The sequence below is a fragment of the Mya arenaria genome, chromosome 11, assembly GCF_026914265.1.
Source record: "Mya arenaria isolate MELC-2E11 chromosome 11, ASM2691426v1".
Taxonomy (NCBI): Eukaryota; Metazoa; Mollusca; class Bivalvia; order Myida; family Myidae; genus Mya; species Mya arenaria.
The window spans coordinates 1,925,637-1,953,586 of NC_069132.1; the positions used below are offsets into that span (position 1 = coordinate 1,925,637).

At 36.8% G+C, this 27,950-nt stretch overlaps 1 protein-coding gene and 1 non-coding gene across 2 annotated transcripts; both read right to left on the reverse strand.

Annotated features, from left to right (window-relative positions):
- Positions 1-138: 138 nt before the first annotated feature.
- LOC128209273 (uncharacterized) lies at positions 139-27,950 on the reverse strand. Its single transcript, XM_052913232.1, has 19 exons — positions 27,237-27,950; positions 25,222-25,266; positions 22,478-22,585; positions 20,414-20,452; positions 12,961-13,032; positions 12,546-12,670; positions 10,710-10,867; positions 10,222-10,303; positions 7,335-7,453; positions 5,632-5,675; positions 5,324-5,434; positions 4,987-5,073; positions 3,212-3,320; positions 2,809-2,951; positions 2,417-2,615; positions 1,521-1,722; positions 1,109-1,206; positions 662-718; positions 139-323 (listed from the first exon to the last, which is right to left on the reverse strand). Exons 1-19 carry the CDS (start codon positions 27,426-27,428, stop codon positions 298-300), a joined length of 2,016 nt encoding a protein of 671 aa, XP_052769192.1. The 5' UTR covers positions 27,429-27,950; the 3' UTR covers positions 139-297.
- Positions 431-512, reverse strand: Trnas-gcu (transfer RNA serine (anticodon GCU)). Its single transcript has one exon. It is a non-coding gene; the product is annotated as a tRNA-Ser (tRNA).

Here is a 27,950-nt window from a genome sequence, read left to right on the forward strand (position 1 = left end):
TTTTTAAATCTTTTCAATACTCAACACTCTTCATTGAAACATAAACCTGATGTGAGAACATGTAAGGTGTCTTTCGAATGTATCATATAGTGTAACCAAAATATATAGATGTATATTTCATCTGCAAGAGGTAAAAAATAACTTAAAATGTTTATTTTCATTCAATTAATGGGACAAAACATAAACTTAAAACATCACATTAAAACACATACATACGATAACAATCTATAATAAACAATATGAATGTCTATAACAAAAGAGATTGCGACAGTTATCTGAAGCCTATGTCCGCCTTTTTCACCGCGCAGCCAAAAATTTCCTCCCTGAAAATTAAGATAGATTTACAAATCAACCTCAAATTAGATCAAGTAAGGTGAGTTTTCAATCACGCTTACATCGTTTGATGGCTCTCATGAGTAAAAAGGTAAGGCGACGAGGATGGGATTCGAACCCACGCGAGGAAACCCCAATGGATTAGCAGTCCATCGCCTTAACCACTCGGCCACCTCGTCTGCTGACAGTGTTTAGTGGGCTTCATATTTTTGTGTAAAAATGGAATATCTTTTTAATGATTTTAGTCACTTTAAAAAGAAAGACATTTTTACAACAAGTTTACAATTCTGCGTGTAATCTTAGAATAAAAAAAAACGCCTGCAAGTACCTGTCATTGTTTCCGGTGAAGTGAAATCATCCATGGCAGTGCTCACGAAGTTGTTTCCTGTAAATAAGACAAATATAATTTTGTGTCGACGGAGTATACATTTTGGTACGGAGTATACATTTTGGTACCGCCCCATGAAGCTTTAATCTTAAACTACGGTAACAAAATAGTTAAAGGGCAATGAAACTCTGCATTTAGATTTTACATTTAAACCACCGAAATACTGAGATTTTCTATATTTACTCCTACATGTTTTTTTTTGCTTATAAGTTACTTGAACCACTTAAGATACCACAATGGACTTTAGACTTTCTACATAATTGCATGTTGTCACTAGTAAAAAAAACTCAGCAATTATGTGTGACACTTTTCAGCGCTTTGAGAGCTCTATTTTTTAATCAAAATAACCTATTTTCAAAGTTGCTGAGATTGAAATTAAACGCATACTTCCGGAAGTGTCGGTGTGGAATAAGTGTGACTGGGATATGTCCTTGCGGCTCTCGCGATCGTACTTGTCAATCACTCGCATCTGGGCGTCCGTCAACCTGCAGCATCAAACATTGGCTATATTTGGTAGTCGATGAATATGAATAAATTCAGCAAAAGCTTGACGCCTGGTAGCATATATGGTGTTTCATTATGAATTTATGCATGTTGATTGTAGATAATATTAAAATGCCAAACCAATTATACAGTAGCGTTAGGTGTTTACGAAATAAATCACCAAAAGTCTTCCATGTTACATGATTGACCTCGCTTAGATAGCAATTCAAATCAAGACGATAAACAGATCAACTCATTTTTTTTTAATTTTACTCTCACGCCTTTTCAGTTAGTTTACTACCATCTATATACATACCCCCTTGATAACATTGGACCGAAGTCTTTCTTCATGACGGAGGTGTTGTTATACTGCTCTGCGCCCGGCTCCCGGTACGACATGCGCGCCGGAAGAGCTTCCCGCGTGTTTGTCACGTATGGGTCCGCCGCCTTCAGGTCCAAAATGTTCTCGCTATGGGTCAGATGCAGCGTCTTCTGTTTAGAAACCTTCTCTGTCTTTCCTGTTGATTGCATTATTAAACTGGTTTCATGTCTGTTTGCTAGAATTTGACAATAATTGTCGTAATGCCTCGCTACTATACCTAAACGAATCAGGACCATTATCTCACCAGTGGCTTAGACACGGTGGAGTACATGTGCAATAAACGTGTATGGCTGCTTTTCACTAGTTGCGGCGAAGCCCGGAATGAAATCATATCGAGACAAGTCCCACATTTGGTTAATATGTTTGGGTGGTGGCGTATTTTATGCCATTTGAAACCATTGGACAAATCAACAGCACTGAATTTGCCACTGCAACGCTAAGAATCTTCACATACCAAATCTAATTATTTAAGGTTATTAGTAACACAAGTTATTAAATGGAAACCGTATTTATGTTTTCACTAATACTGACATCAAACAAAACTCCACAGATCCCTAATGAAATAAACGCACAAACTAAACTTTTAATATTATTATTTGAAGTAACATCGACCTGATCTTGCATCCACAAGGTCTGCACATGATCTTGAAATGTACAAACTGAGTTTCATTAGTGTTATGTTAATCCGTACTCATGTTTGATATTGGATGGAAAACATCACAAGCAGTTAACTCGCGCATCCCATCGACATGCTCATTCTAACAGCCCGTGAAAGCATAACGACAGGGACTACCCTGGTGTTGGAGTTTTGTATTGCTTATAATTGTTACCTGCTGCCGGTATGCCAAAGTCCGATTTCATTTCACCCCGGAACTTCATCGTTGTTTCGGAGTCGAAGTCAAAGGGCGTGTATCCGACGACGAAGTGGGTGCTCCGTCCGTCCTCTAAGCGCCCCTTCATCTCCCGCCGGCGGCCCACCCTTCGCTTGGAAGCCACTGTGCCACCGGTATTGATACCAGTGAAGTTATGCTGTAAAACGGAGCATGTGAATAGTGCATATATCAGATACCAAGGTTAAAAGAGCAAATAACTGTATGAAATAAACAGCATGTATTGCTAGGTGAAACATTGTTGCTTATTTTGCAATAAAGTGCTCTAAATCCTACAATTGTATTCATAAAACTATTTATATCTGCTTAATTTGTTTTGCTACAACCCTTACCGCTGCCTCTGATACGTCTTTGGGTGGTGCGGGGTAGGGAAGGGCGTCGTCCGTCTGCAGATAATCCACGTACACGTCGTGCCTTTCTGCCAGTTTCGGTGGCCGGTAACCAGTCGGTGGGCCGCGATAGTCCGTCTGTGCAACTACAAAGTGAAATTATGTTTAGTCTAATGAAACAAGTTTATGAACTAGATCCAATCAAATCTGTTGTCAACCATTACTTTATACATCAACAAATAGTATTGGTAAACAATGGGAACTCAATTATTTTACGTGAATTGGTCTGGGTTAAAAACAAGAAACCACAATTTGGCTTCTGAAATAATATGTTACCGTACTAATCATTTGACACCTGTAATTTTTGCGTATAATTTATCAGTTTTGATATGTAACTTATACGTACGCGATATTTGTCTGTCCCGTTTGTGTCGGTCAAGGTCGAAGCTGAGTATGACATTATCCGTGTCACGCCGGTCCAGGTTCATCTCCATAGCCGTCTGACCTGCAGAGTTCTGCAAGTATAGCAAGGAACCAATAAGCCTGTGATGTAACTAAGGTGAAAAAATTCAGATATCTTAAGCCACTGATTTCGATAAAGTACATCTAAAAGGGAAAAACATACCATCATGGCAATTTGACCCGTTCAACAAAACTTTCTTTATGACCTAAAATTTAACCCTTTTAAAAAATTCTGACAAATGAGAAAATCATCTATAATATGACACTTCTAAAACCCTTTGAAACGACTTTCATCTTTCAAATTGTATTGAATGGGTTGCAGAGTTATTGTAATTTTGATATTTTCACTTAAATCAAGTCCAGATATTTTGATGTGTGTAAATGTTGTGAAAACAATTATTCGAAGGTGCAAATTGCGGAATGCGACAATTGACAACGCTCAGCAGAATAAGGCAAACTTTTATAGCGCCTTATATTGCCATTATAGTGCGTTGTTTTCCGAATACGGTATCTTTGCGGATATACTGACATTTGTTAACGGTTGTGTTTTATATTTGAGGAATTTATATGTTATCATCATCTCAACTTAATGATTAGCTCCAATGCCAATGCGTTGAAGTTTCGTCATCAGATGATAATTCGTCGTAATTTATTCGCCAATTGATTAACGTTGATGTCGCGGTAGCCATTTTTAATATTGTTATTTTTAATACATTTGTTAAAATTTACCATTCACAATCTTTATATAAGCATTTTCTCGTGTTAGAGTGAGATTCGTGACTCTATGAACATTGGTTATGTTAAGAATGCCGTATTTGGCGAGTTAGGTATCTAATCAAAATGGTAGAAACTTTGCCTCGTATAAGAAGAGCTGTGGTATATATTGTTGTTAATCGTGTTTTATTAACTCCCGTCAAACCGGAAGACGTTAAAATATGGTACCAGTAGCTCCCAGCTCTAGCGCTCGGCATTAGAAGGGTTGTACTGGGGAAATGGAGTACTCAGTACTGGTTCAACCTAGGAAAGTGGTATCCCTTGTATCGGTGCCTTACACGTGAAACAACTAAAAGGTCTCTTCACAAAGAGCTAGGGTATCGTAACCAGATCTCTTGTATCTCACTCTGTTTCTTCAAGTCTTCCAATGTCTGGATTGTACTGCGAATGGCAGTCACTTCTATCTCATGTTACTTATTGCATTTAAAACACAGTGACGTGATGGCGTCATGGCGGGGTCAAGCCATAATGCAGCCAATAAGAGCGGGCAGACCTTAATAAACTCACATAAACAAATGTATTAGATCTCTCACGTACAATATTAAATAGTTAATTAATAAATCTTATATATAGTTGTAAACATGAATCACAATCTAAGCATCGGTAAGCCAAGAGAAAATGCAGCTGCTGGGACTCGAACCTAAGACCACATTGGATGAGGAGCACACCTTTACCACAACAACATCTCATAAATAATTATGTCAGTATCTAAAACTTACCTTCTGACCATTATTTTTTGAAGTAGCATTAAAGAGAACTGCAATTGGTTTTAAACCCAAACAATGCAAAACATAAGTGATCTTGGTCTAACTAATTAGGTCATTAAAATCAATTACCGTAGAAATAATTCAGACAATTGCTTGTTTAAATTTTGCTAATTTTGCTAATGCTAAAATGATTTGTTCCACTAAATTGCTTTGTGAATATAGGCCCGTGTATACTAACCTTGTATTGTTCGTATTTGTGATTCTGGAAGTCAATTGAGCTGGACGTCACTCCATGTTTCTGCTGGTTAGGGTCAAATTGCAACAACTGGAACAAGAGTCTTGATTAAGCTATAGGCCTATTGTTGCATCGCTTAAAACAGAGAAGTTCAATAGAAACTCGATTTAGATGATGTTTAGAAGCATTTCCAAAGCTGCACTATTTACAATTGCTGTACATTTGATGAAAGCAATAAACACGGGGGAAATTACGACCTTTGTCGTGATATTGTTATACGTTTATCGTAATTTGCAAATTGAGAAAAACAAAACAAAAAAGCATGATCACTATTACATACATGGCCGGCAGAGGGCGGCGCTATAACGATAGGCGGCGCCCTTGACACCATGGCAGACAGCTTGAAATCCTTCGCGTACACAGAATGGCCTGACTCTGGGTCTGTACCGAACTGTAAAATGGAAATATAAAGAAATAAGTTTCTCGGCAATTAAAATATTCTTAAAATGATGTCATACGTAAGTTAAGTTATACGTAAACAATATGAAGGTTTCTAAAATGAATTGGATGTTTGAAAATGAAAGGAAGTGCTTCACCATTTGATCTCTTAAAAGAAAAGTGATTTAACGAGATCAGGGCTGTACTTACATTGAAGTGAGCGCCCTCCTGGTAATTCCTTCCCTCTTTCGCATCTGTAAATGTATTCACATTCAGATGATACGTTTCCCGTTTCAAAAATATGGTTACGATAATGATGTAATGAATTAGTTCGTATGAATATCAACATTAAATTTCTCCCATAAACGTATGTAATGGGATAAAACATAGGGGATAGGCATCTAATATAAGGACATTCACTTGTATTGTAAAAAAACTAACAGAGATATATTCCAAGAACTGCGATACATTTCCATGTTCTATAATGGATATATTCCAAGAACACTATTAGAAACAAGAGGCCCATAAGGGCCTATGCTCTACTGGCATGGCTCTTGTGATCATTTTCAATCCAGAGCATGTATGTATGGGTAAAAGGCAACAAACATATAGTTCACGTTTTGTGTTTGGGTTACCTGAAAACGTTGCACGTTCATTATCTGAGGACGGAAAGTGTTGTAAGCAGATTAGTTGCATGAACTTTTTTTTAATATGTGGCAAGTAAAGGTCATCTGACAAAAAAAATGATTTCAAAACTGTACTCATGGTCAAAATTTCTGTAGCTTTAAAAATAAAAAGTTGGTCAAAAGATCAAAGTCAAGATCATCCGAGGACAACATTGATGCTCATTTGCAAAACTGTACACATGGTCTAAATATCATTGCAGTAGCTTTAAAAATAAAAAATGAGGTAAAAAGGGGTGGGGCCATCTTTGGCCCCAGGGGCATAATTTCAACTGTTTTGCTTGACAGTCATCATATGATGCTCCACAACAAACAGCAAAGGTATGAGCCTTGTGGTTTTAAACAAGAAGATTTTAAAAAAATTCTTAAATGAGTCTCTAGGAAACTTGTGACCCCCGGGGCAGTGCCAGTTTTGACCCCAGGGGCATTATTTGAACAACCATGGTAGCAGATTACTAAATTGTGCCTTATTCAAAATAGCAAATGTCTGCATAGCTGGAACAGACAAAAAGATGTTCAAACATTCCCAATTAAAGTATACCAAACCTGTGAACCCCGGGTGATGGCCAGTAATGACCCCAGGGGCATAATTTGAACAAACATTCACAAGCAATTGTGCTGAGATGAATGCGCGAACACACTAAACGATTTTCAAACATTTCCAAATTTAAGTATCCCAAACCTGTGAACCCTGGTGCGTGGCCAGTAATGACCCCAGGGGCATAATTTGAACAAACATTCACAACCAAGATGAATGTGCGAACTACATACACTTAGAGCTTAAAATGGCCTTTGGCCTTTCAAAAAGAACAAGGCAGGGTAATTCACAAAATCAACTGCAGAACCAAAAAGCAGGCTGTCTCCCTTTAATCCTAAACTTGACTTTACACGTAAACTTGGCTAAAAATAGAATTCGCTCATGCAGACTTGGCTAAAACTAGGTAAGCTAAAAATAGCATTTTTTAAAACTTTCAAGGCCCATAATCTAGGCATGCATGGGCGGATCTGGCTGGTTTTCAAAAGGAACCAAGCTCTGATGGATATCTATTTACTGTACAAGTTTTATCGAAATACAATTAAAACTGACGTACACATTACCATCGCATAAGCTCTTCTGACTTTTGGGCAGTAGAGCTAATAATCGGTATGGAATAGGCCTCTTCAGTATAATTCCAACTTAATAAAGAAATTAAATACATGCATAGAAATATATAATTAATTAAAACTGACCATGAAACACCCGTGGCACGGTGGTTTGGCGGGCAAACTTTTGCAGCTGATTTGTAGAGGCATATGGCCCTTCCTCTTCCTCCTCTTCCTCCTCATCGTGGTTATCACCCTTTCGTTTCCTTATTAAATAAAAAAATACTAATTCGCTATTCTTACTACCGTTATTAATTCACAGTTTCAATTTATTTTATTTATTCAAATCAGTAACAAGAGCTCGGCGGAGTAAACAACTATCTTTGCTGTAAAACGTGCGCATTGTCTATGGCAGCATGACACCGACAATAATGACAAGGCCATACTATAACCTTGGTTTTGTTCTTCGGTAAAACAAATGAGCTATAAAGGGTAAGTGTGTGTGTGTGTGCGTGCGTGCGTGCGTGCGTGCGTGCTGCGTGCGTGCGTGAGTGCGTGCGTGCGTGCGTGACTCAGCGCAAACAAGAACGCACGGTAAAGACGTTGAACTATACGTTTTTACATTTCAGCCGACAGATATTTGCAGTTAAAACTAACATCAAACCAGACAGTTTCAAACTTAACAATTTGTTTACTTAAACAATCATTTATTATTTCCTGATGTATAAGTTGAATAAGTGACATTGACATTTCTCGTATTTAAACTGGATATATGATTGTTTTATATTATGTATTTGAAGGAATAAAATTCAATAAGTCTGCTGTCCTCTAGGATTATATATAACCACCTCATATATCAGTTATCAGTTCGAACGAAAATGGCATTTTTTGTTTGCTCCACCTACTGGTACGCTTGAGAATTTGGGAAATAAGACCACTATTAAACACAATAGTATGAGTTGCAGCTGGAAAGTTGTTTACAAAACTTTGCAAGAACCTATTCAAATCTGTATGGTGTAAAACACACATTTTACACATGCCCTCAATGAGACTTTAAACGTGTTCCTTTTGTACACAAACGGATGACGTAGTACTCAAAAGTAACCAAGACGTAAGCATACAAGCAGTGTTTTGCAACATTTTGAATACCTCATACATGCAATGGTACCGTGACCACGAACTGACGCATTACGTGGGAATGTTCGGGAAAGGAACCATTGCATGATAAGAGATAGAAACCTCTACCATATTCATTCACTGAGAATCACTCTTTACCATATTCAATTACTACGAATCACTCCTTGCTACCATAGTCATTTACTCAACTGAGAATCACTCTTTACCATATTCATTTAATAAGAATCACTCCTTGCCATCATATTTTCCCAACTGAGAATCACGCTTCACCATATTCATTTACTAAGAATCACTCTTTACCATATTCATTTACCAAGAATCACTCTTTACCGTATTCATTTACCAAGAATCACTCTTTACCATATTCATTTACTGAGAATCACTCTTTACCATATTCATTTACTAAGAATCACTCTTTACCATATTCATTTACCAAGAATCACTCTTTACCTTATTCATTTACTAAGAATCACTCTTTACCATATTCCTTTACTGAGAATCACTCTTTACCTTATTCATTTTCTAAGAATCACTCTTTACCATATTCATTTACTAAAAATCACTCTTTACCGTATTCATTTTCTAAGAATCACTCTTTATCAAATTCATTTACTAAGAACCACTCTTTACCGTATTCATTTACTAATAATAATTGTTTACCATATGCGTTTACTAAGATCCACTCTTTACCGTATTCATTTACTAAGAATAATTGTTTACCATATTCATTTACTGAGAATCACTCTTTACCATATTCATTTACCAAGAATCACTCTTTACCTTATTCATTTACTAAGAATCACTCTTTACCATATTCATTTACTAAAAATCACTCTTTACCGTATTCATTTTCTAAGAATCACTCTTTATCAAATTCATTTACTAAGAACCACTCTTTACCATATTCATTTACAAATAATAATTGTTTACCATATGCATTTACTAAGATCCACTCTTTACCGTATTCATTTACTAAGAATCATTGTTTACCATATGCATTTTCTAAGAACCACTCTTTACAATATGCATTTACTAAGAACCACTCAAGATTTACAATATTCATTTACTAAGAACCACTATTTACAATATTCATTTACTAAGAACCACTCGTTACTGTATTCATTTACTAAGAATCATTGTTTAACATATGCATTTACTAAGAACCACTCTTTACCATATTCATTTACTAAGAATCACTCTTTACCATATTATTTTACTAAGAATCACTCTCCATATAACATCATCTACTAAATATATATATATATATATATATATATATATATATATATATATATATATATATCTATATCTATATATATCTATATATATATATATATATATATATATATATATATATATATATATATATATATATATATATATATATATATATATATATATATATATATATATAAATTACTATAACAAGAAAATTCATTGGATTTAAATGCACTTCTTTGAACCGGGTACACCGTTCTGCTGGTGGTAATGACAAGCTTCTAGAAGCTGATACCACCAGCACCCCCCCCCCCCCTCCATGCCTCTAAAACGGCCATATTTACTTACTTTATCAATACAGGAGAATAAAAAGTAATGAAATACGGCCAAAATGCACCACTTTGGACTAGAAATTGTTATTTATTTTCTTCGGAGAGTACCCCCAAACTCCTCAGAACCGAGGGAAAGGCGCAAGTCAAAAGCTTACGCCCCTAAGTTACGCCTCCTCTAACATAAAACCCTGGATCAGCCCCTGCCACCATCTACATCATGTTTATAGTATATACATGTTATTGTAGATGGTGGCAGGGGCGTTAATATATACATACGAAGATTAAATGAGGTATATGCAACAGTGGGGTTAAGTAACAATCCCAAAAGTCACAAAACAGTCACTCACGTTCTTATCTCGAGCGCAGCCTCACCAGGTGGCTGTGTTCTCGGTCCGTAGTCTCCCACACACGTACTCACGAAGTTACCCACTGTAATAAGTCTGCACGTGTAATAAGCCAGAACAGTCGTCTGAGTGACAAGATGCTTTCATTAAAATTATATATATATATATATATATATATATATTCATTTTCTATTTACTATTATTTCTAAAACTTTGTAGGTTGTGGCAACATATATTTTAGTGGTGTGTAGCCAAAACATAACAACTTAAACACCTAGTGCAGACAGAGCGAGCATATGTACTCATAGCTTAAGCACTTTTAATCATTATCGTTATCGTACCACCAGCATCATTATTTCCAGGACTTGTATTTATGCAAAGATCAGATATAAAACAGTATAGAGACGCCAGATAAATTACTCCCAACGTGAAAGTTAAGAACCTTACCGCGTATTTGTTAACCAGTTGGCAATGTACGATGAAACTCTCACCTATGTCGTTGTAATCCCCGCCCCTGAAGACATGTGACACCTTGTCCATCTCACGCATGCTCTTGTTGACGTCAGACGCGGCGTTCTTTTCTTTCTTGTCTGGTTGGAAGGCTCTGACACCATCGCGACCGAAGGCTCGTTGTTGCTCGCTGATCAACCTGTCAGTTGAAATAACACTAGATCATATATAAAGTTAGGTACTAAATGATATTGATATTATAAGGGTGTTATGACTATTTGTAATAAGCTTGCCTGGTATTATTTGCATTTATTCGTTGCTAGTTTTGATTAAAATATATACGCCTGCGTTAAAAAGTATAACTATTTTTCCTAAGCATCTATTGCCGCTACATCTTTGAGGGTATACACCCGAAGTCATTCCCTGTCATTCCCTCTTCCTGTATACGAAACTCCTTTTTACAAGGGTATAATGACATATATGAATTAGAACACGTAAATTCTATGAACAAATATAGGAAAAGAGAAGGCACTAAGCAGCTTAGCCTTCCTACAGAGCATGACAGTAACGGCGGTTACTGAGAGCTTGCGCCCAATGCTGGTTACACAGATATCAGCGTATATTGTCTACCAGTATCGCCACGCTCTGATTGTTGCTGTTTTCCTTCCAGTTTCTGAAGGTCTTCTCGCGCCCATTTGATGCCTTATGGCTTGACCCCGCCGTGACGAAACGCGACTTAAATTGTTTGTAAATGTTTTAAGTGGTCACTGCAATTCCCGTTAATCCTGATATTTGAATATTTGAAGAAACCGAATGAGGTACAGTAAGGCCTTAGTGCCATATTCAAGCTATTGGTGAATAAACCATTTAGTTCTTTAACGTGCTCGGTGTAAAGCACCAATACACGGGATACAATTTTCCTAGGTTTAACGAGTAATGAGTACACTTTTTTAAAATTAATACAGTGTCGAGCGTCAGGCAAGGGAGCTACTCGTGACATCTGTTTACGTCTCTACGACCAAATACCGTACGATCGAAAATTTCAATAACATATTTAGCGCGTGTATTAAATCAAACTGCCAAAATTTGATCCTGCAAATTGAAATAGAATGTCCCTTAATTGACCAATAAAGCTCAAAGTTGCTATTTAGATATTTTAACTACACAGAAATATTGATTCGAAAAAGTGATTGTACGATAAGTGGGTTGATAAGATAACCCAAAGGCATCATGTTGCCGCGTCTGTTCTGTTTATTTCTAATAAAACACACTTTACAGCTGCATTACACACCGTTAACTTCCAAAAATCAATAGATGTACTTAGGAACACTTAAAAGGCAAAAACTTACCTACCTATATGAGCAATAGATAGGAAACCTCATTTTTGTAACGTTATTATCAACCAGATTAAAGGCTTTCTTTACGTCTATGTAGACTATATTTAAATACGAATGTTAGTTTCTTCTTCAAGAACACATCTAAAGTTCAAATACATGTACTTAGGTATGCTTCTACCAAGCTTCTAAAATAGTCTGTATATGTAAATGTCTCTTATCCACCCCATTCTGACCCACATCACACACAAACCTAGCCTAATTAACACACACTACCCGTCGGTATCAGATCAGATTTAACATCCAACAGTCACAAAGCCCCAGCAACCAAACCAATCAATCCATACCAATCCGTCGTTATCAGATTCGATTTTTCAATGAAAGCCTCAACTCAATCCCACGAAGACCACCCCTACGCCGTCACGTGTCACCCATCAGTCACACAACTCCACCAACTAACCCATCCATACCCACCCGTCGTTACCAGATCAGATTAAACACCAACAGTCACACAGCCCCACCAACCAAACGGTCCATACCCACCCGTCGTTATCAGATCCGAGGGAGAAGTTTGTATTCCTTTGCCTCCAGAAGCGGGTCGGGTCAAGCGGAAGCTGCAGTTTGCTCGTGTCAACCCGGGGGAAGGTCGGCGCCGACCGGTTACGCAACTATTGGGAAATGAAGACGTGTTAAAAGTGACGATTATTCGAAGTGGTGGTTATTCGTTGAAATGTTAAATAGTTTCACTTTGATATTTAAAAATGTTTACAAGTTTAGAGCGGGGCTTCTCAGTGGCCATCTCAATTTTAAAATGTATATAGATATGTAAACAATTTAAACTTAACTGTAAAATTCCAAACAGTCACACAATATTGATTATATGAAATATTTGGACATGAAGGTGGATTTATCTGGATTGTTTTTGTTGTACATCAATTTAGCAAGAATCTATACTTACATTTTTAATGAAGGTTGAAGTGTACTCTGATGGTCCGACCCGACGGTCGCCCAAATACCGCGGCGCCATGTCCTGCAATGAAGAAAGCGTTAAAGATAAAAACGTGTGCACACTGTATGTTGCAGAATCAGTGTGTTATCATACTAGGAAATTGTATACACATTTTACTACACTGAAATGATCATTAAATTAAATATGGCGGCGGACAGAAGCAAGCGTTTCTGCTCGCACTTATAAGCTACAATATCTTGATATTGTGTGAACGGAATATTACAATATTTATATGGACGTGTTGCATTTGAAGTGTAGAATTGAACTGTGTGTTTTTCGTATGGATATAATTGTGATTTGGAAAGTTACGAGGTAACATTTGATAATTGCATTGTTCTTTGGTAATCAACGAAATCACCGACCCATTGAACCCGGCGCTCGATTAAAACTGTTCACGTTCAATTCAATTGACCGTGTATGGTGCGTTAGGCATCACTTATGTGATTGAGCTATGCCTAGCCAAAACGTCCATAAAGCAGTGATGGAAAGACAGATTATTAACGAAAAACTGCTTAAACTCAAGTCCGAGAGTCAACTGTCTGACAACGACGACGATGATGAACTTCAGCTGTCACAGATACCGCCTGGGCAGCAGTTCTTTCAAGAAACTAATGACGAACTTCATGCTTTACCGCGAGAGGACTATGTAAAAACACTAGAGACGCGCTGCAAAAGGGACCCTCAGCAGCTCAGCCAATACCGCCAATACCTATGGGACCGCGTTAGGGGATCTTCTGGGTGCCCGTCCGGTCGCCTGAAGTCCAGAAAATCGACAACTAAGAGCTCGAAGTTCGCAAAGCTGGCATCTGACTGTTACGTGTTACAACACTTTATCGACGGCGAACGCACCTCAGAGATTCACGACATTGTATCGTCAAACGTATTACTAAATGACTCATTGTCAATCACACGAGATGTCGACACCGATGAGTGTCACGACGCTTCCGGATGTCCTAGCCACACTGCTCAAGCTCCAGGCTGACGTTGATGACTTGAAGTTTCAGCAAAAGAAGTCTACAGACTTATTCTCCGATGTGAAAGAGAGACTTACGAAAGTGTTTTCCTTTCAGGACATTCTAATAAGCTCAATTAATGGAATACGCGCACGCCTGCCTACGCAGGATGTAAGCCAATAAATAGTTGAATTGGCTTACAAAACTTTTGTCGGTATTCAGGAATCATGCCGAGTTATTTATGCAAATGTTATTGATGTTAAATCACAATTGATTAGCGAAAATGCCAATGTATCAGATACGCTAAGTAACAGCCCAATCGTACGTTCGGATAACACTTATGTTGCTGAAAAGCAAAACACTATTGACTTAGCGAATGATGTTCATACAAATATGTCTTATGACGAAAGTCATACCGACCAGTCTGTTGTAAGCGCATACTTGCATGAACAAAACATCCCGTTAACGGCAAATGGTGCTAGCACGGTTCACGTTTTACACGAGAAATCAATCTCTAGCGTAGATCGAGACGAAACGCAGTTATTAAAACCGCAAGCGAAAAGCCTCTCTGGTATAAACCAATCGAGGCATGATACTTCCAACACTGCAACGTATGCCGAGAAAACTAAATCTAGGTGTAATGCGACTTCGAACATTGATCACGACACTGCCGATACTAATGTTCACAAAGCGCAGCGATCCCTTTCTGTGATAAACAACGTCGAAAAAGACAGTTCAGGATTCATAGCCCAGCGTAAGCGCCGTAAAATAGCCTACTATTTGGGCAATATCGACTCCTCAGTTACATACGGGGATGTTGTTGATTTCATGAAATCAAAAAAAGCTTCAAGCGACAAACATTAGAATGTTTTATGGCAGCGAATTAGTATCTATAAGGTTTAATTTGCCTTCGGATAGTTCCGAAGACGTAGAAAACGATGATTTTTGGCCGGCTGACATGGTGTTTAGACGTTGGAAGACCAGATCAGATTGGGAGACAGAAAGACAATCTCGGATTAAGAATAATGCAAAACTTAGAACTAATAGGCGTGTTAAGCAACGCTCATACAATTTTGAAGCATCCCAGTCAAAAGGCATGACTCGATACAATTACAATCACGACAGTCGTGACGAGAGGTACGATGACTATGGTGAGAATGAATACTCCGACGATTACTACAATCGTTACGATAGACAAAATGATGCCGATATATATCACCACGAACACGACAGGCATGACGATCGTTACTAATCAAACATGGATTATAACAATAAAACTTCACTTGTTAGTATTCTATGTCTCTACTTAGCTTTGCTTATGGCTCCTACACAGCTTAATATTTTCTCATGGAACGTCCGCGGTATAATGTCGTCAGCTTTCTCGCTCTCATGCATGCTTGACGAGCACAATGTTGACATCGCTATAATATCTGAGCACAAGCTAAAGCCTGGTAACAAGCTGTTCTTAGACAGTATTCATGCTGATTTTAGTTATCTGTCTATGGAACATAATGATACATCTTGCGAAACTAATGCAGTATCCTGCGGGTGAGCTGGCACCGCTTTCATGTTTCGTAAGAGACTGCTTGTTAATATATCGCAAGTGCATGCGTGCCTCAATAACAGAGTAATTGGTATCGAGGTATGCAATGTTCTAGATATACCAACGTACATTTTTGGTGTATATTTACCGGCTGAAAACGACAAAACATTTTATTGTGAAGTTATTGGCGAATTAGAAGCGCTTATTTCATTTTACTGTACCCAGGGCCATGTAATAGTTGCTGGTGATTTTAATGCTAAATTATACGACTATAGCCCAAAATCTGTGGCATTGACAAGAATCGTAAAAAGCTATAACCTTATACCTGTTAACCTTCGCCCATATAGCAACTCACACGACTATAGCTACGTAACTAACCGAACAATGATAGATCATATGTTGGTATCCTCCGATTTATATATACGTGTTACATCGTTTGAAGTCATTGACGAAAGTAAAATACTTACGTCTGATCACTTGCCATTTGTCATGACCCTTACGGCAGACACTCAAAGTCGAAATGCCGTTAACGATACAAATGTAAGGCGAACTCATGTCGCTTGGGATAAACTTACACCTGACGACATTTGCATGTATCAAACAATGTTAGATAAAGCGTTTATAAACGAGGAGTTATCCATACTCCCAGACGTTAATACATTAAATGAGACCATTGTATCAGTACAAGTATCAACGTGTGACAAATATCTACCAACACACAACCCGATACATAAACCAAAGACTTACTGGAATGATGAAATAAAACAATTATATCTAACTGCTAAACACGAACAATTACAATGGATGCGAAATGGTCGTCCGCGCAGTTCAAGCGATGATTTATTTAAAAGATTTAAGCGAGCAAAGTCCCTTTTTAGAGCTACACAGCGGAGGCTCGCCGAAACATATGTGCATAATGTTTTCGATAAAATCGATAACGCGGCAGGAACAGATGACAAGTTATTCTGGCGCCTTCTTAGAAAGTTAAAAAATAAAAACCCTAACAGTGTTACAAAACTTGAGGTTGATGGCGTAAAGTACGAGGGTGAGATGATAAAGGATGGTTTTGTTAGTTTTTACCGTTCCGTATTTGATGTTAGCTATAATGTGCCGCTTTCGGAATTTGAGCGCGAAGTTAAAGACAGAATTAATGAAAAGATTCGCGAATCTTTACCAGATAACACTACATTTAAAGAAATCTCAGAACATGAAATTAGGATCGCGATTAAAAGATTAAAACGTAAAAAAGCGCCCGGTCCAGACTCGGTTTTAAATGAACACGTTTTATACGGTGGGCAACCAGTTATTATGGCCCTTAAGGTTCTGTTCAATGATATAGTACGCTACGAAGAGTATCCAGCGTCATGGAAACGTAGTTACATCATCCCTATATACAAAGGAAATGGCAAGCCACGGTCAAGTCCTAGTAGCTGCAGGCCGATTTCACTTATTTCTACGTTTTGCAAAATATTCGAGCGTGTCATCGTAAATAGATTTGATAAAATGTCATTTTCCAAATTTCCGAATAAACAACAACAAGGATTCCAAAAAGGACTGAGTTGTATAACTGCAGCCTTTAATCTACAGGAAGTAATTACGCATAATCCCGATAGTGTAAGTAATGTATATGTAGCTCAGTTAGATATGAAAGGCGCCTTTGATGTTGTCTGGCACGACTCCCTATTTTTGAAATTGCACGATCTTGGCATTCAAGGGAAGCTATGGAAAACTCTACTTAATGGTTACCAAAACCTTACAACATACGTGAGGTGGTCTGGTTCAACGTCTGACTCTATAAATGTACGTAGATCAGTCCGCCAAGGCGGCGTATTATCAGGTTTTTATTAATTAGTGCACATTAACGACCTGCTGAATCGATTAGAAACATCCGGATATGGCGCCAAAGTTGGTACAATTGCTGCAGGGAATCCTACTCTCGCAGATGACATTACACTCGTTGCTTTAACGCCCTCCGGTCTTCAGCATATACTTGATATCGTACAAGACTATGCAGTTCTTCACAAATTTGAAATCAATACTACAAAATCTTGTTGCTTGTCGTTCTCCACAAAACGCTTGTCAGTTCCACTAATAGTAACATTTGCCGGACAACCGCTTAGTTACGTCGAATCGTCCACTCATTTAGGGATATTAGTTAACTCTAAGTATGGGATGCGGTCTACAACACGTATTGAAGAACGGTGCCAAAAGGGCAAAAACTCATTCCATGCTATGAAAGGTTATGGACTACATGGCGAAGGTCTTAGTCCATTAACTGCCACTAGCATATATAAAAAAGTCATTATTCCAACTATTTTGTATGGAAGCGAATTGTGGAATAACCTCAAGTCATCGGATCTCGATATTATCAATAGGACTCAACATTATGTTGTTAAAATGATTCAAGGCTTTAATAAATACACTCGGTCCGACATGTGTGAGTCAATGGTGGGACTTTATCGTCTTATAAGCTTAGTCGAGATCCGCAAATTATCTTTTCTGCAAAAGATAATGACGTTGCCTTCCGATAGTTTAACGCGACAACTTTTTATAAGGAAATATATAACATTTCTTAATCGCCGAACAAGTAATCCAATGCTTGGCTTTATACCTGACATATGCGCTTTGGTAAACAAATACCGCTTACAAGATAGCCCATAAACAAATTGAGCCATGTGTTGTGTGGCAGTCCGCAAATAATCGCTCGGACTTAAAACTTGCGCATTTTATTGCTAACTTGTGGCTAGACATCCGTCTGCTTAATTTGCAAACGCGTGTTCTTTAACAAAACCGAGCATATCGTGTTTGCTTGTCCGTGTACAGCAGCTGTACGCGATAGTTTTTATTGTGATATAAACATGGTATTTGGTCAACATGTCGGATCCGACTTAGCTCAAAAAGATTCGACAATTTTCAGAGATTTTGGTTAAGGGAGCAAGTACATACAAAATGAAGACTATAATCAATTGCTGTTATACAAGCTCAGTTTTCGTTATGTACAAGATGCGTTCAATGTATACAATACTTTCGATAGTGTTTAAATAATACTGAAACAGTGGCATTTGTGCATATATTGCGTAAGATGATTATGTCTATATTGTATGATCATACAATTGCTGTTAGTTTGTCATAAATATTGCGTTTGACTTGAACCCATTGTATACATGTATGTATTACTCTCATGCTACTTCTTGCATGAATTAACTTTTTCTAGTGACATATTTAAACATGCTTATATATATTACATTGTGTTCTAATCTCCCACGCGGAGGATATATTGAAATAAATGAAAATGAAAAATACTGTTATGAATATTGAGTTTTTAAACCAGGGAATCGGACACTATATGGTTCGACCATTTTATTATCATACCAGGGAATGTTGAATGTTACTTGTATAGCCATTGTTCTATCATACAAGGATATTATGAACCGTACTAATATGATTAATGTGTTATCATACCTGGAATGGTAACCTAAATGGTGCGATCATTGTGTTATAATATCAAGAATGGTAACTAAAATGGTGCGATCATTGTGTTTTAATACCAAGAATGGTAACTAAAATGGTGCGATCATTGTGTTATAATATCAAGAATGGTAACTAAAATGGTGCGATCATTGTGTTTTAATACCAAGAATGGTAACTAAAATGGTGCGATCATTGTGTTATAATATCAAGAATGGTAACTAAAATGGTGCGATCATTGTGTTATAATATCAAGAATGGTAACTAAAATGGTGCGATCATTGTGTTTTAATACCAAGAATGGTAACTAAAATGGTGCGATCATTGTGTTATAATATCAAGAATGGTAACTAAAATGGTGCGATCATTGTGTTTTAATACCAAGAATGGTAACTAAAATGGTGCGATCATTGTGTTATAATATCAAGAATGGTAACTAAAATGGTGCGATCATTGTGTTTTAATACCAAGAATGGTAACTAAAATGGTGCGATCATTGTGTTATCATACCAGGAATGGTAACTAAAATGGTGCGATCATTGTGTTATCATACCAGGAATGGTAACTAAAATGGTGCGATCATTGTGTTATCATACCAGGAATGGTAACTAAAATGGTGCGATCATTGTGTTATCATACCAGGAATGGTAACTAAAATGGTGCGATCATTGTGTTATCATACCAGGAATGGTAACTAAAATGGTGCGATCATTGTGTTATCATACCAGGAATTGTAACTTAAATGGTGCGATCATTGTGTTATCATACCAGGAAATTTTGAATGTAACTTGCATAACCATTGGTCTATTATACCAGGGTATAATGAACCGTACTGATATGATAATTGTGTTATCATACCAGGAATGGTAAACTAAACTGTTACGATCATTGTGTTATAATACCAGAAAATTGTGAAAGTTACTAGTACGACCATTGTGTTATCAAAACAAGAAATTGCGAACTATACAATTATGATCTACCAGTATGTGTTATCATACCAGGAAATTATAAATTATGCTGGTAAAATCAATGTGTTATCGTGCCAGTTATAGTTCTAGGAATCTGTGACCTACATAATATTTTATATATGGCAATATATTCTGTAAATCGGTTCTATTATGTAAGAAAATTGAAAGACTTTTATGTAGTGTTTCAGTCAGAATAGGTCAACACATTATACAGGTGAACCCCGTTGGTTTGAACTTGTTTGGCTCGAATTCTTCGTTGGCTCGAATTCGAAGTAAAGGACCAAATTCTGTATAAGTAAACATTTCCGCTTGGCTCGAAATTTTCTAGGCTCGGTGTTTTTTCGCCGGTCCCTAGGAGCTCGAGCCAACGAGATTCGACTGTATATGAATGCCGTAACATAAATTATTTTACACATATACATATATATAAACGTAGATATCAAAATCATCCTATATATGGATAGACTTACAGGCCAGTTGATTGCCCTCTCTTCTCCTTTTACTTCCGGCTGAAAAATAGGAAATGCCTTTAAATGTCTTTAAATGCATGTCGTTTTAATAGTCAACAAATAGAAAGAGTACATTTATTTTAATAAGTATTAGAGGTAAGAACACATATCCAAATAATAGATCACGGACATATATGTCAAGAGGATTATTACGGAGTTGGAAATATCAAAAAAAAAAATATGTTTTAAGCAGAGAGTAACACACACACATATATATATATATAGTCATACAACATTGGAGCTCAGAATAAACCGAGTCTTCTAGAGCTAGAACATATGATTTCAACTTAAAAACTTGTATAAAGGATGTTAATATTAATAAGTATATAATTGCCCTGCCAAGATTAAAGATGTCTGTACACAGATTACAAGTAGAGGCTGGTAGTTGGCATACACCAGCTGCTTTACCTTAAATCTTCGAAAGAAAATGTCATTGTGTGGTGGTTTATGTTGTTCTTGAATGCTAATTTTATACTGATATTAGAAAAGATTCCATATATCAATGTAATTATGCAAGACCTATTGTGATTAAATTTATACCATTTATCACCTATCAAATACACCAATATAAAGCTTTCGAGTGGAGAAAGACCTACTATATTTATTACGGATAACATTTTTTTCCCTCTCGATATGCTCTATGTCGTGTTATGGTACAGTGAACATACGTTGTTAAATCAGATAGTATCTTCATGATTTAAAGATTGACTGACCATTGACTATGTTATTTGCGTAAACTTATTTTACTGATTTGTACGCATGGGCATGTACACATAGACATATTGTGTATTGCATTCTGAAATGAATTCTCAACTCTATATAATTGTATTTTTGTTCGTTAATCCTACCCTTGTTTATGTAATAGTTACCGCACCGGTTGCCGGTCAAAACGTCCCCAGGTTGAAACGTCCTACGGTCAAAACGCCCCCTATTTTGGTCAAAACGTCCCCACCAAAAGTCAAAACGCCCCCACTTATATTCTAGTGTGCGGTAAAAAGTGAACAGCGTTTTCATTAATCCGCACGACAGTTATTGCTCGGCATTCTTGTTACCGTTCCAATATAGGTAATAGTGTATCGATAAAAGGAAGAACGCTCTAAAAATGGTAAAATTGTCATAAAGTTACCCCACGTTCCCCATGCGGCATGCAGTTACCAGAAGGGACTAAAGTACTAACAATTTACTGCATGCTCTATAAAATAACAATAAAAAGCCCAAAAATCATCTAAATTCCGTCTTCAGATATTACGAAAGTTTTTCCTGCTATTTCTATATAATTCAGTCAGGTGGTTTGATTTGTGTCGCCTAAAATACCATGTGAAAGACAATTATAATTATAATTTTGCATTTAAATGTTACGATGCAGGTGTGGTCTGTTGAAAACAATTACATTCTTGAATTAAGATATAGCATAAACTTCCCGGTAAGAAGGTCAGTTTCGTATTAAAACTTGATGATGCAGATGTGGGATGTTGGAGGACAAATGATACTGTTGACTTGTGCAACGGCTTTGACAAACAATGTCTTTAAAATAAGACAGTCTATCCACCACAATACATTTTACCAGTATATATGTAAGTTAAGTGGTTGTCCGTGTGAAATATATTATATTGTATCTGCATGGTACTATCCTTTGTGACAAGATTCTCAATTCGCTTAAATAGTCTATACCATAACAATATATTTTAGTAGGTATCGACGGAAATGGATGTCTATGTTAAAGGATCTGTATAATACAATGTACTGATGTTTTCAGAAGCGATGATTGATATCCAAACTTCTTCAATACACAAAATCAATCAACCAACTAAGTCGAAGTCGGCGATGATGGTGCTCCGCCGGAAGATGTATTTCTCAAGGTGACTCATGCTCATCCCATTCTTCCTATGACACTCCCATAGCCGTCCGCTCACCCCTTCCCCTCCTGTCACAAGCCACTACCCCATCCGACGCGCCGCTACCTCCTTCCCGCGCCGTTACCCAACCCCCCTTCCCCGCGCCACTATCCTCTCTCCTCTCATATACCTTCTGTAACCTTTTCTCCTGGAAATCGGCGATCGTGGTGCTCCGCCGGAAGATGTCCTTCTCCAGGTGACGCCCGCTCGCGTTTCCCAGCTCGAAATGGTGGACCAGCTGAAATTAGTTAAAAAAAGTTTAACATGTTTATTTGAATCATATATTATTGCTAAAACATGTAGATAGATAGAGGATATTTTTTGTTTCTTTTATGCTTATTTTCGGAGTTTTATTAGTTGTTTTTATTTATTTCTGAATTACCCCCTTTTTTGAAAAGGGTGGTTTTTACGCCGCTACCCTCATGCAAAATTATAGCTGTCAACTTTTCTATTTTCGGTTTGCTGAGAAATAGTTCTCTGCTATTCATTCTTATAGCTTATTATTCGCTCGTTTTTTTAGTGCAAAGCTTTTATGAACAGTAAACAATGTAAAGTTTTATAAGTGCACATATGTTCCAAAAAATAACGAAAACACTTTTATTTTAAGTTGGGCATGAATACATAATCAAATTACTATGCCGCTATTTAATGAACGAAAATTTGATGTGTTGTTTTGCTAACACATTTGTTTTTATCAAGACAAGTAACTACACATGAATTTAAAAGTAGTTCTGAAAGTTGATATGTTCACTCCTTATTTTGCAGTGAAAAATATCAAATTGATATTTTCACTGTTGTTATTTCACTGTTTTAACCCCTATATTTCATCGTAAAGCATGAAAGAAATATGTTATATATATATATATATATATATATATATATATATATATATATATATAGTAGTTCGAATGACGGTTAGCAATTTAGGGTCATTCTAACTGTTTTGATGTACCTTTAAACTAGTTATCGCATAAAGTATTGGGCTGATATTCATAGGTTAGGAAATGACTTAAGATGCTTTATGAAAACAGTAGAGTACAAATGTTAAACATAGGATAAAGCTGTGTTTGTTTAACTGCATTTTATCGCAACGTAACGAGATATGTTAATTATTAAATTGCATTTTAAAGCTGCATTCTCACAGATTGAACGCTTTGACAACTTTATTATTTTTGTCTTGAAACGAGCCAGTTTATGCGAAAATGCATGTAAACCAGTCATTTAAGACTGATTACAAAATATTAGTTTCCAGATTTTATATTAAAGTTCAAAAATTGATGTTTTATGCATTTTTATTGAACCGTTAGTAACGGTTTTAGCCATAAAAGATTTATTTTGGAACGGAAATATGAAAATATGCGATCTTATTTTTTGTCAGCAGTCTTTAATTACTGGTTTGCAGACATTTACGCAAATGTTTTCTCTTTCCAAGACAAAATTAAAAAAAGTTGTAAAACGGTAAATCTGTGAGAGTGCAGCTTTAATTTAAGCTGTGCTAATGAAATATTTATGATCTTATTTAACTCGTCCTAAATGAGCTAATGAGGTCATGATATTTAAATGCCAATTATGAAACGATATTTGGGAGAATTCAATCCCCTGAGGTAACCTAATACCATGAATTAAACTGTATTGGTTTTCAGTACTATAGAATTCAAAATCAACGCGGTTTTGCACGATCTAAATCCGATTTGAAGCATTGTCTTCTATGGGACGATATAACTCCGATAATGGCCCGTGTATGGTAGGGTTACACATACAATTGCTTTAAGAACAAAACATATTGTACACTCATCATACACAGTCATCCCGGAAATATCTGAGACCTTGAATATTAACAGTCTCAAGTCTGAGTTTCGATAATCCTGGACATATATGGGACCTTGAAAACGAACATTCTCAAGGCTGAATTCAGATAATCCCGGAAATAGCTGGGACCTTGAATTCGAACAGTCTCAAGTCTGAGTTCAGATAATCCTAGAAATATATGGGGCCTTGAATACGAACAGTTTCAAGTCTAAGGTAAGATAATCCCGAAATATATGGGGCCTTGAATACGAAAAGTCTCAGGGCTGAGCTCAGATAATCCCGGAAATAGCTGGGACCTCGAATTCGAACAGTCCCAAGTCTGAGTTCAGATATTTCTAGAAATATATGGGACCTTGAAAACGAACACATTCAAATTTGAGTTCAGATAATCCTGGAATATATGGGACCTCGAATTCGAACAGTCCCAAGTCTGAGTTCAGATAATCCCGAGAAATTCTGGGACCTTGAATTCGAAGAGTCCCAAATCTGAGTTCAGATAATCCTAGAAATATATGGAACCTTGAAAACGAACAGTCTCAAGTCTAAGTTCAGACAAATATGGAAATATCATGATTGGACCTTGAATTCGAACAGTCTCAAGTCTGAGTTCAGATAATTCCGAAAAAATCTGGGATCTTGATAACGAACAGTGTAATGTTTGAGTTCAGACTTACGAGCCAAAACTGCAAATCTTCAATTCATTGTTACCTTTTTTTTCAAGTAGCGTATTGGTGATGAAATTGTATTTCTATTTGAAATTGTGCAATTACTGGAATTTATTATTGTAAAACGAATGGAATAAAAACGTGATTTAATAAGATTTTTCTGAGCCTGAGTCTACACTCGGACATTAGACTGTTTGTGATCACGAGCCACTTTTCAGGATAAATTTCGTTTTTTTTTACTATTGGTCATTATTTATATAAAAATCGCAGGTACATGCTTGGAAGAATATTCGCCTGCTGGACAACGTTTGCCTCTCGTTGTCGTTTGAAAAGGGCAAGTAACCACTGCGTGGAATTTGATCAAGTAAAAACTAAACAGTAAGGCGACAAGATAGCCTACCTGACTTCGAGTGCCGCCCAGTCCAGATGGGTCCAAAACAGTGCCCTGGAAACAACGTAATAAACGGAATGAAAAAGTAAAACATTTCAGACCGATTCGGCATTATGGTTTATGCACTGCAATAGAATAACAACAACAACAAAAACAACAACAACAACAACACCTTAACGTGATAAAGTGGTTTAGATGATCTACTGCGTATGTATGCTACAAGTATTATTGGGCAAACATCAGAGAATGTGCCATTAACTAATAAAATCGTTAAACATGTAAACAATTCTAATGTCAGTGAACAGTGGATGTATACCACGTGGTAATTACGTCATAAATGCTACGTCGGAAGGCAACATTTTGCTTTGAATGAAGACTTAAAACAAAGAAAACTTTTTCTTTTTCATCGCCATTTCAATGAAACATAGGACAGTCTATGCTGCCCCGCTATCGTTTTATTACTGTATTTTGATAAGGCGATAAGTTTCCTCAAACACCCGACAAACGTCTTTCCAAAATAGTGTTTTGACAGTGCTCCATCAGGCACATCATCAGGTAGCGGGTTTGTGAAGCAGTTTGTCGAAGAGTTTTAAGAAACAAAATGCTCAATTACACTGGTCAAAGAGCGAAGGTGGGGTGGGGGGGGGGGGGTAGCTTTTTAAACGACGTACATTGCGCTTTGTTTCATTTAAAATGGTAATAGTAAAGTTATCTTTGTTTTAAAGTCTTCATTCGAAGCAAAATATTGTCTTCCGACGAAGCATTCTTGCCGCAATTTATCACTTGGAATACACACACTGGTGAATACATGTTCATCTACATGACCATCTATCTTAAGTTGTGGTTTGAAAAGTTAAATTCGTGCACTTTCTTTCGTGGGCTATCTGACATTTGACTTGTTTTCTAATTTTGTTTCTGTTTTCATTATCATGCGTCATAAAAAAAGTAAAATATATAATTAAGATAAGAAACTCTTACAAATTGAAAGAATTAACGACTTAAAAAACGCTTATCTTAACGTAATCTTTAAATTCTCCCGTTAAAACTGATACCCAGGTTTAAACATATCAGGTATTACACATAAACTATCATATATCTTTCCTTTTGACAACTTTCTATTTCATTCTTTGACAATCTAAATATTATCAATTACATTTTCAATTTCCTATTTGTTTGAAATGAACTGAGCATGGCGTGGTTTTGAATTATAGATGCCAATATATAATATTTATTCAGAGCAAAAATAAAACTGTGCTCTTGAAAAGAAAAATAGGCCTATGGTCAATTGTTGTAAAATGTTTTGTTATCAAAACAACTGCTAGATGAGGTGTTTTCACAAATGAACAATAAAATATTTACTTTAAAATGATTGGTGTTTTTGTTAATATGAAAACCTTAAGGCAACTTCATTGACTGTAAATGCACGTGTGTAGCAGTGAACTGTCAAGTGACAACAGAAACATTTATTGAATTATTCATTTGATTAACATCGTCATTCATTTTCTCCCACCCCAGATAAGTAGATCGAAATATTTTGCTATTCTGGAAATCCTTATCGTGCCCACGGGCAAAGATAAAAAAGTACATGTATATGAAAAGAAATTAAAATACATTTTACTGTGTTTTGTTTATCTGAGATGGGAGAAAAGGTATCTACCATGGCCACTTGTAAAACTTAGGTTTATCCCTTCCCTCGTGCAGGGTGAACTGCGGAAACTTGGTAAACCTCATTTCAACAAAACATCTTATATACGCTTAGTTTGGATCAACCTATCTTTCACGAACGGCCATAAAAAGACGTATAATCTGTGCCCATTCTGGCCGAAGATGAAATGAAGCATTAAAATTAATTATAATTTAATATTAATAGAAAGTCACAGAAAAATGTAACGCATGTGGTAATCAATGGTGACACGCTTTGATGAAAATCATGACATAGGGCTTTGAATATGTTGAATTGACATTTCAATAATCAACCATTCTAAGAACGTCTATCATTTTGCAGTGTATTAAGAGGTACTCACGGCGAAGTCTGTTGAATTACTTGTCTTCCAGAAATCTCGTTTCAGTTTGTTGTTGGTGTAGTTATACTCTCCCTCCTGCAGGACGCTGGAGCGGGTCAGGTTATCCCGGATGTTCTGGTAGCGCCGGTTCCGACCCGGTCCATACAGCTCCGCCAGCCGCCCCTCTAATCCGTCCGTGAACGCTGACGGCATAGCTCCGCTACTCGCTTCACTTACCGTGTAGTAGTGATCAGCTGCCTTATGCCACTAGCCACTAAACGATCCGACACTCGCTGATATTTGTTTATTCCATCAAATTCATAGTTTGAACAAATACGAAAACGTTTATGTTAAAAAGGCACTTTTGACGTTGACTGTACGCGACGTTCTTCCTTAGCAACTACAATGGAGTCATTTGGAACCACTCGGCAGACATCGGGTCGCTACGTCCAAGGCAGTGAAAGTGTTCTTTATTTAAAGCTAATGAATGTAGTGTGTGGCACGATGAAAGTGCTGCATTATATATAGTGCGTTAAAAGAATTTTTATCAACTCCAAATAAATTGTGTGACAAACGTTGGCACTGCGAGACAAAAGACCAAGATAAAGTTACTCCGGACGAAATTATATACTGAGATATTTAATGCTATTGATTCGCTGTTGGTCGATTTGTTGAACGCATTAAACGTTAAGGTATACAGAGGTTTAATCTTATATTAATCCTGACAGATTATTG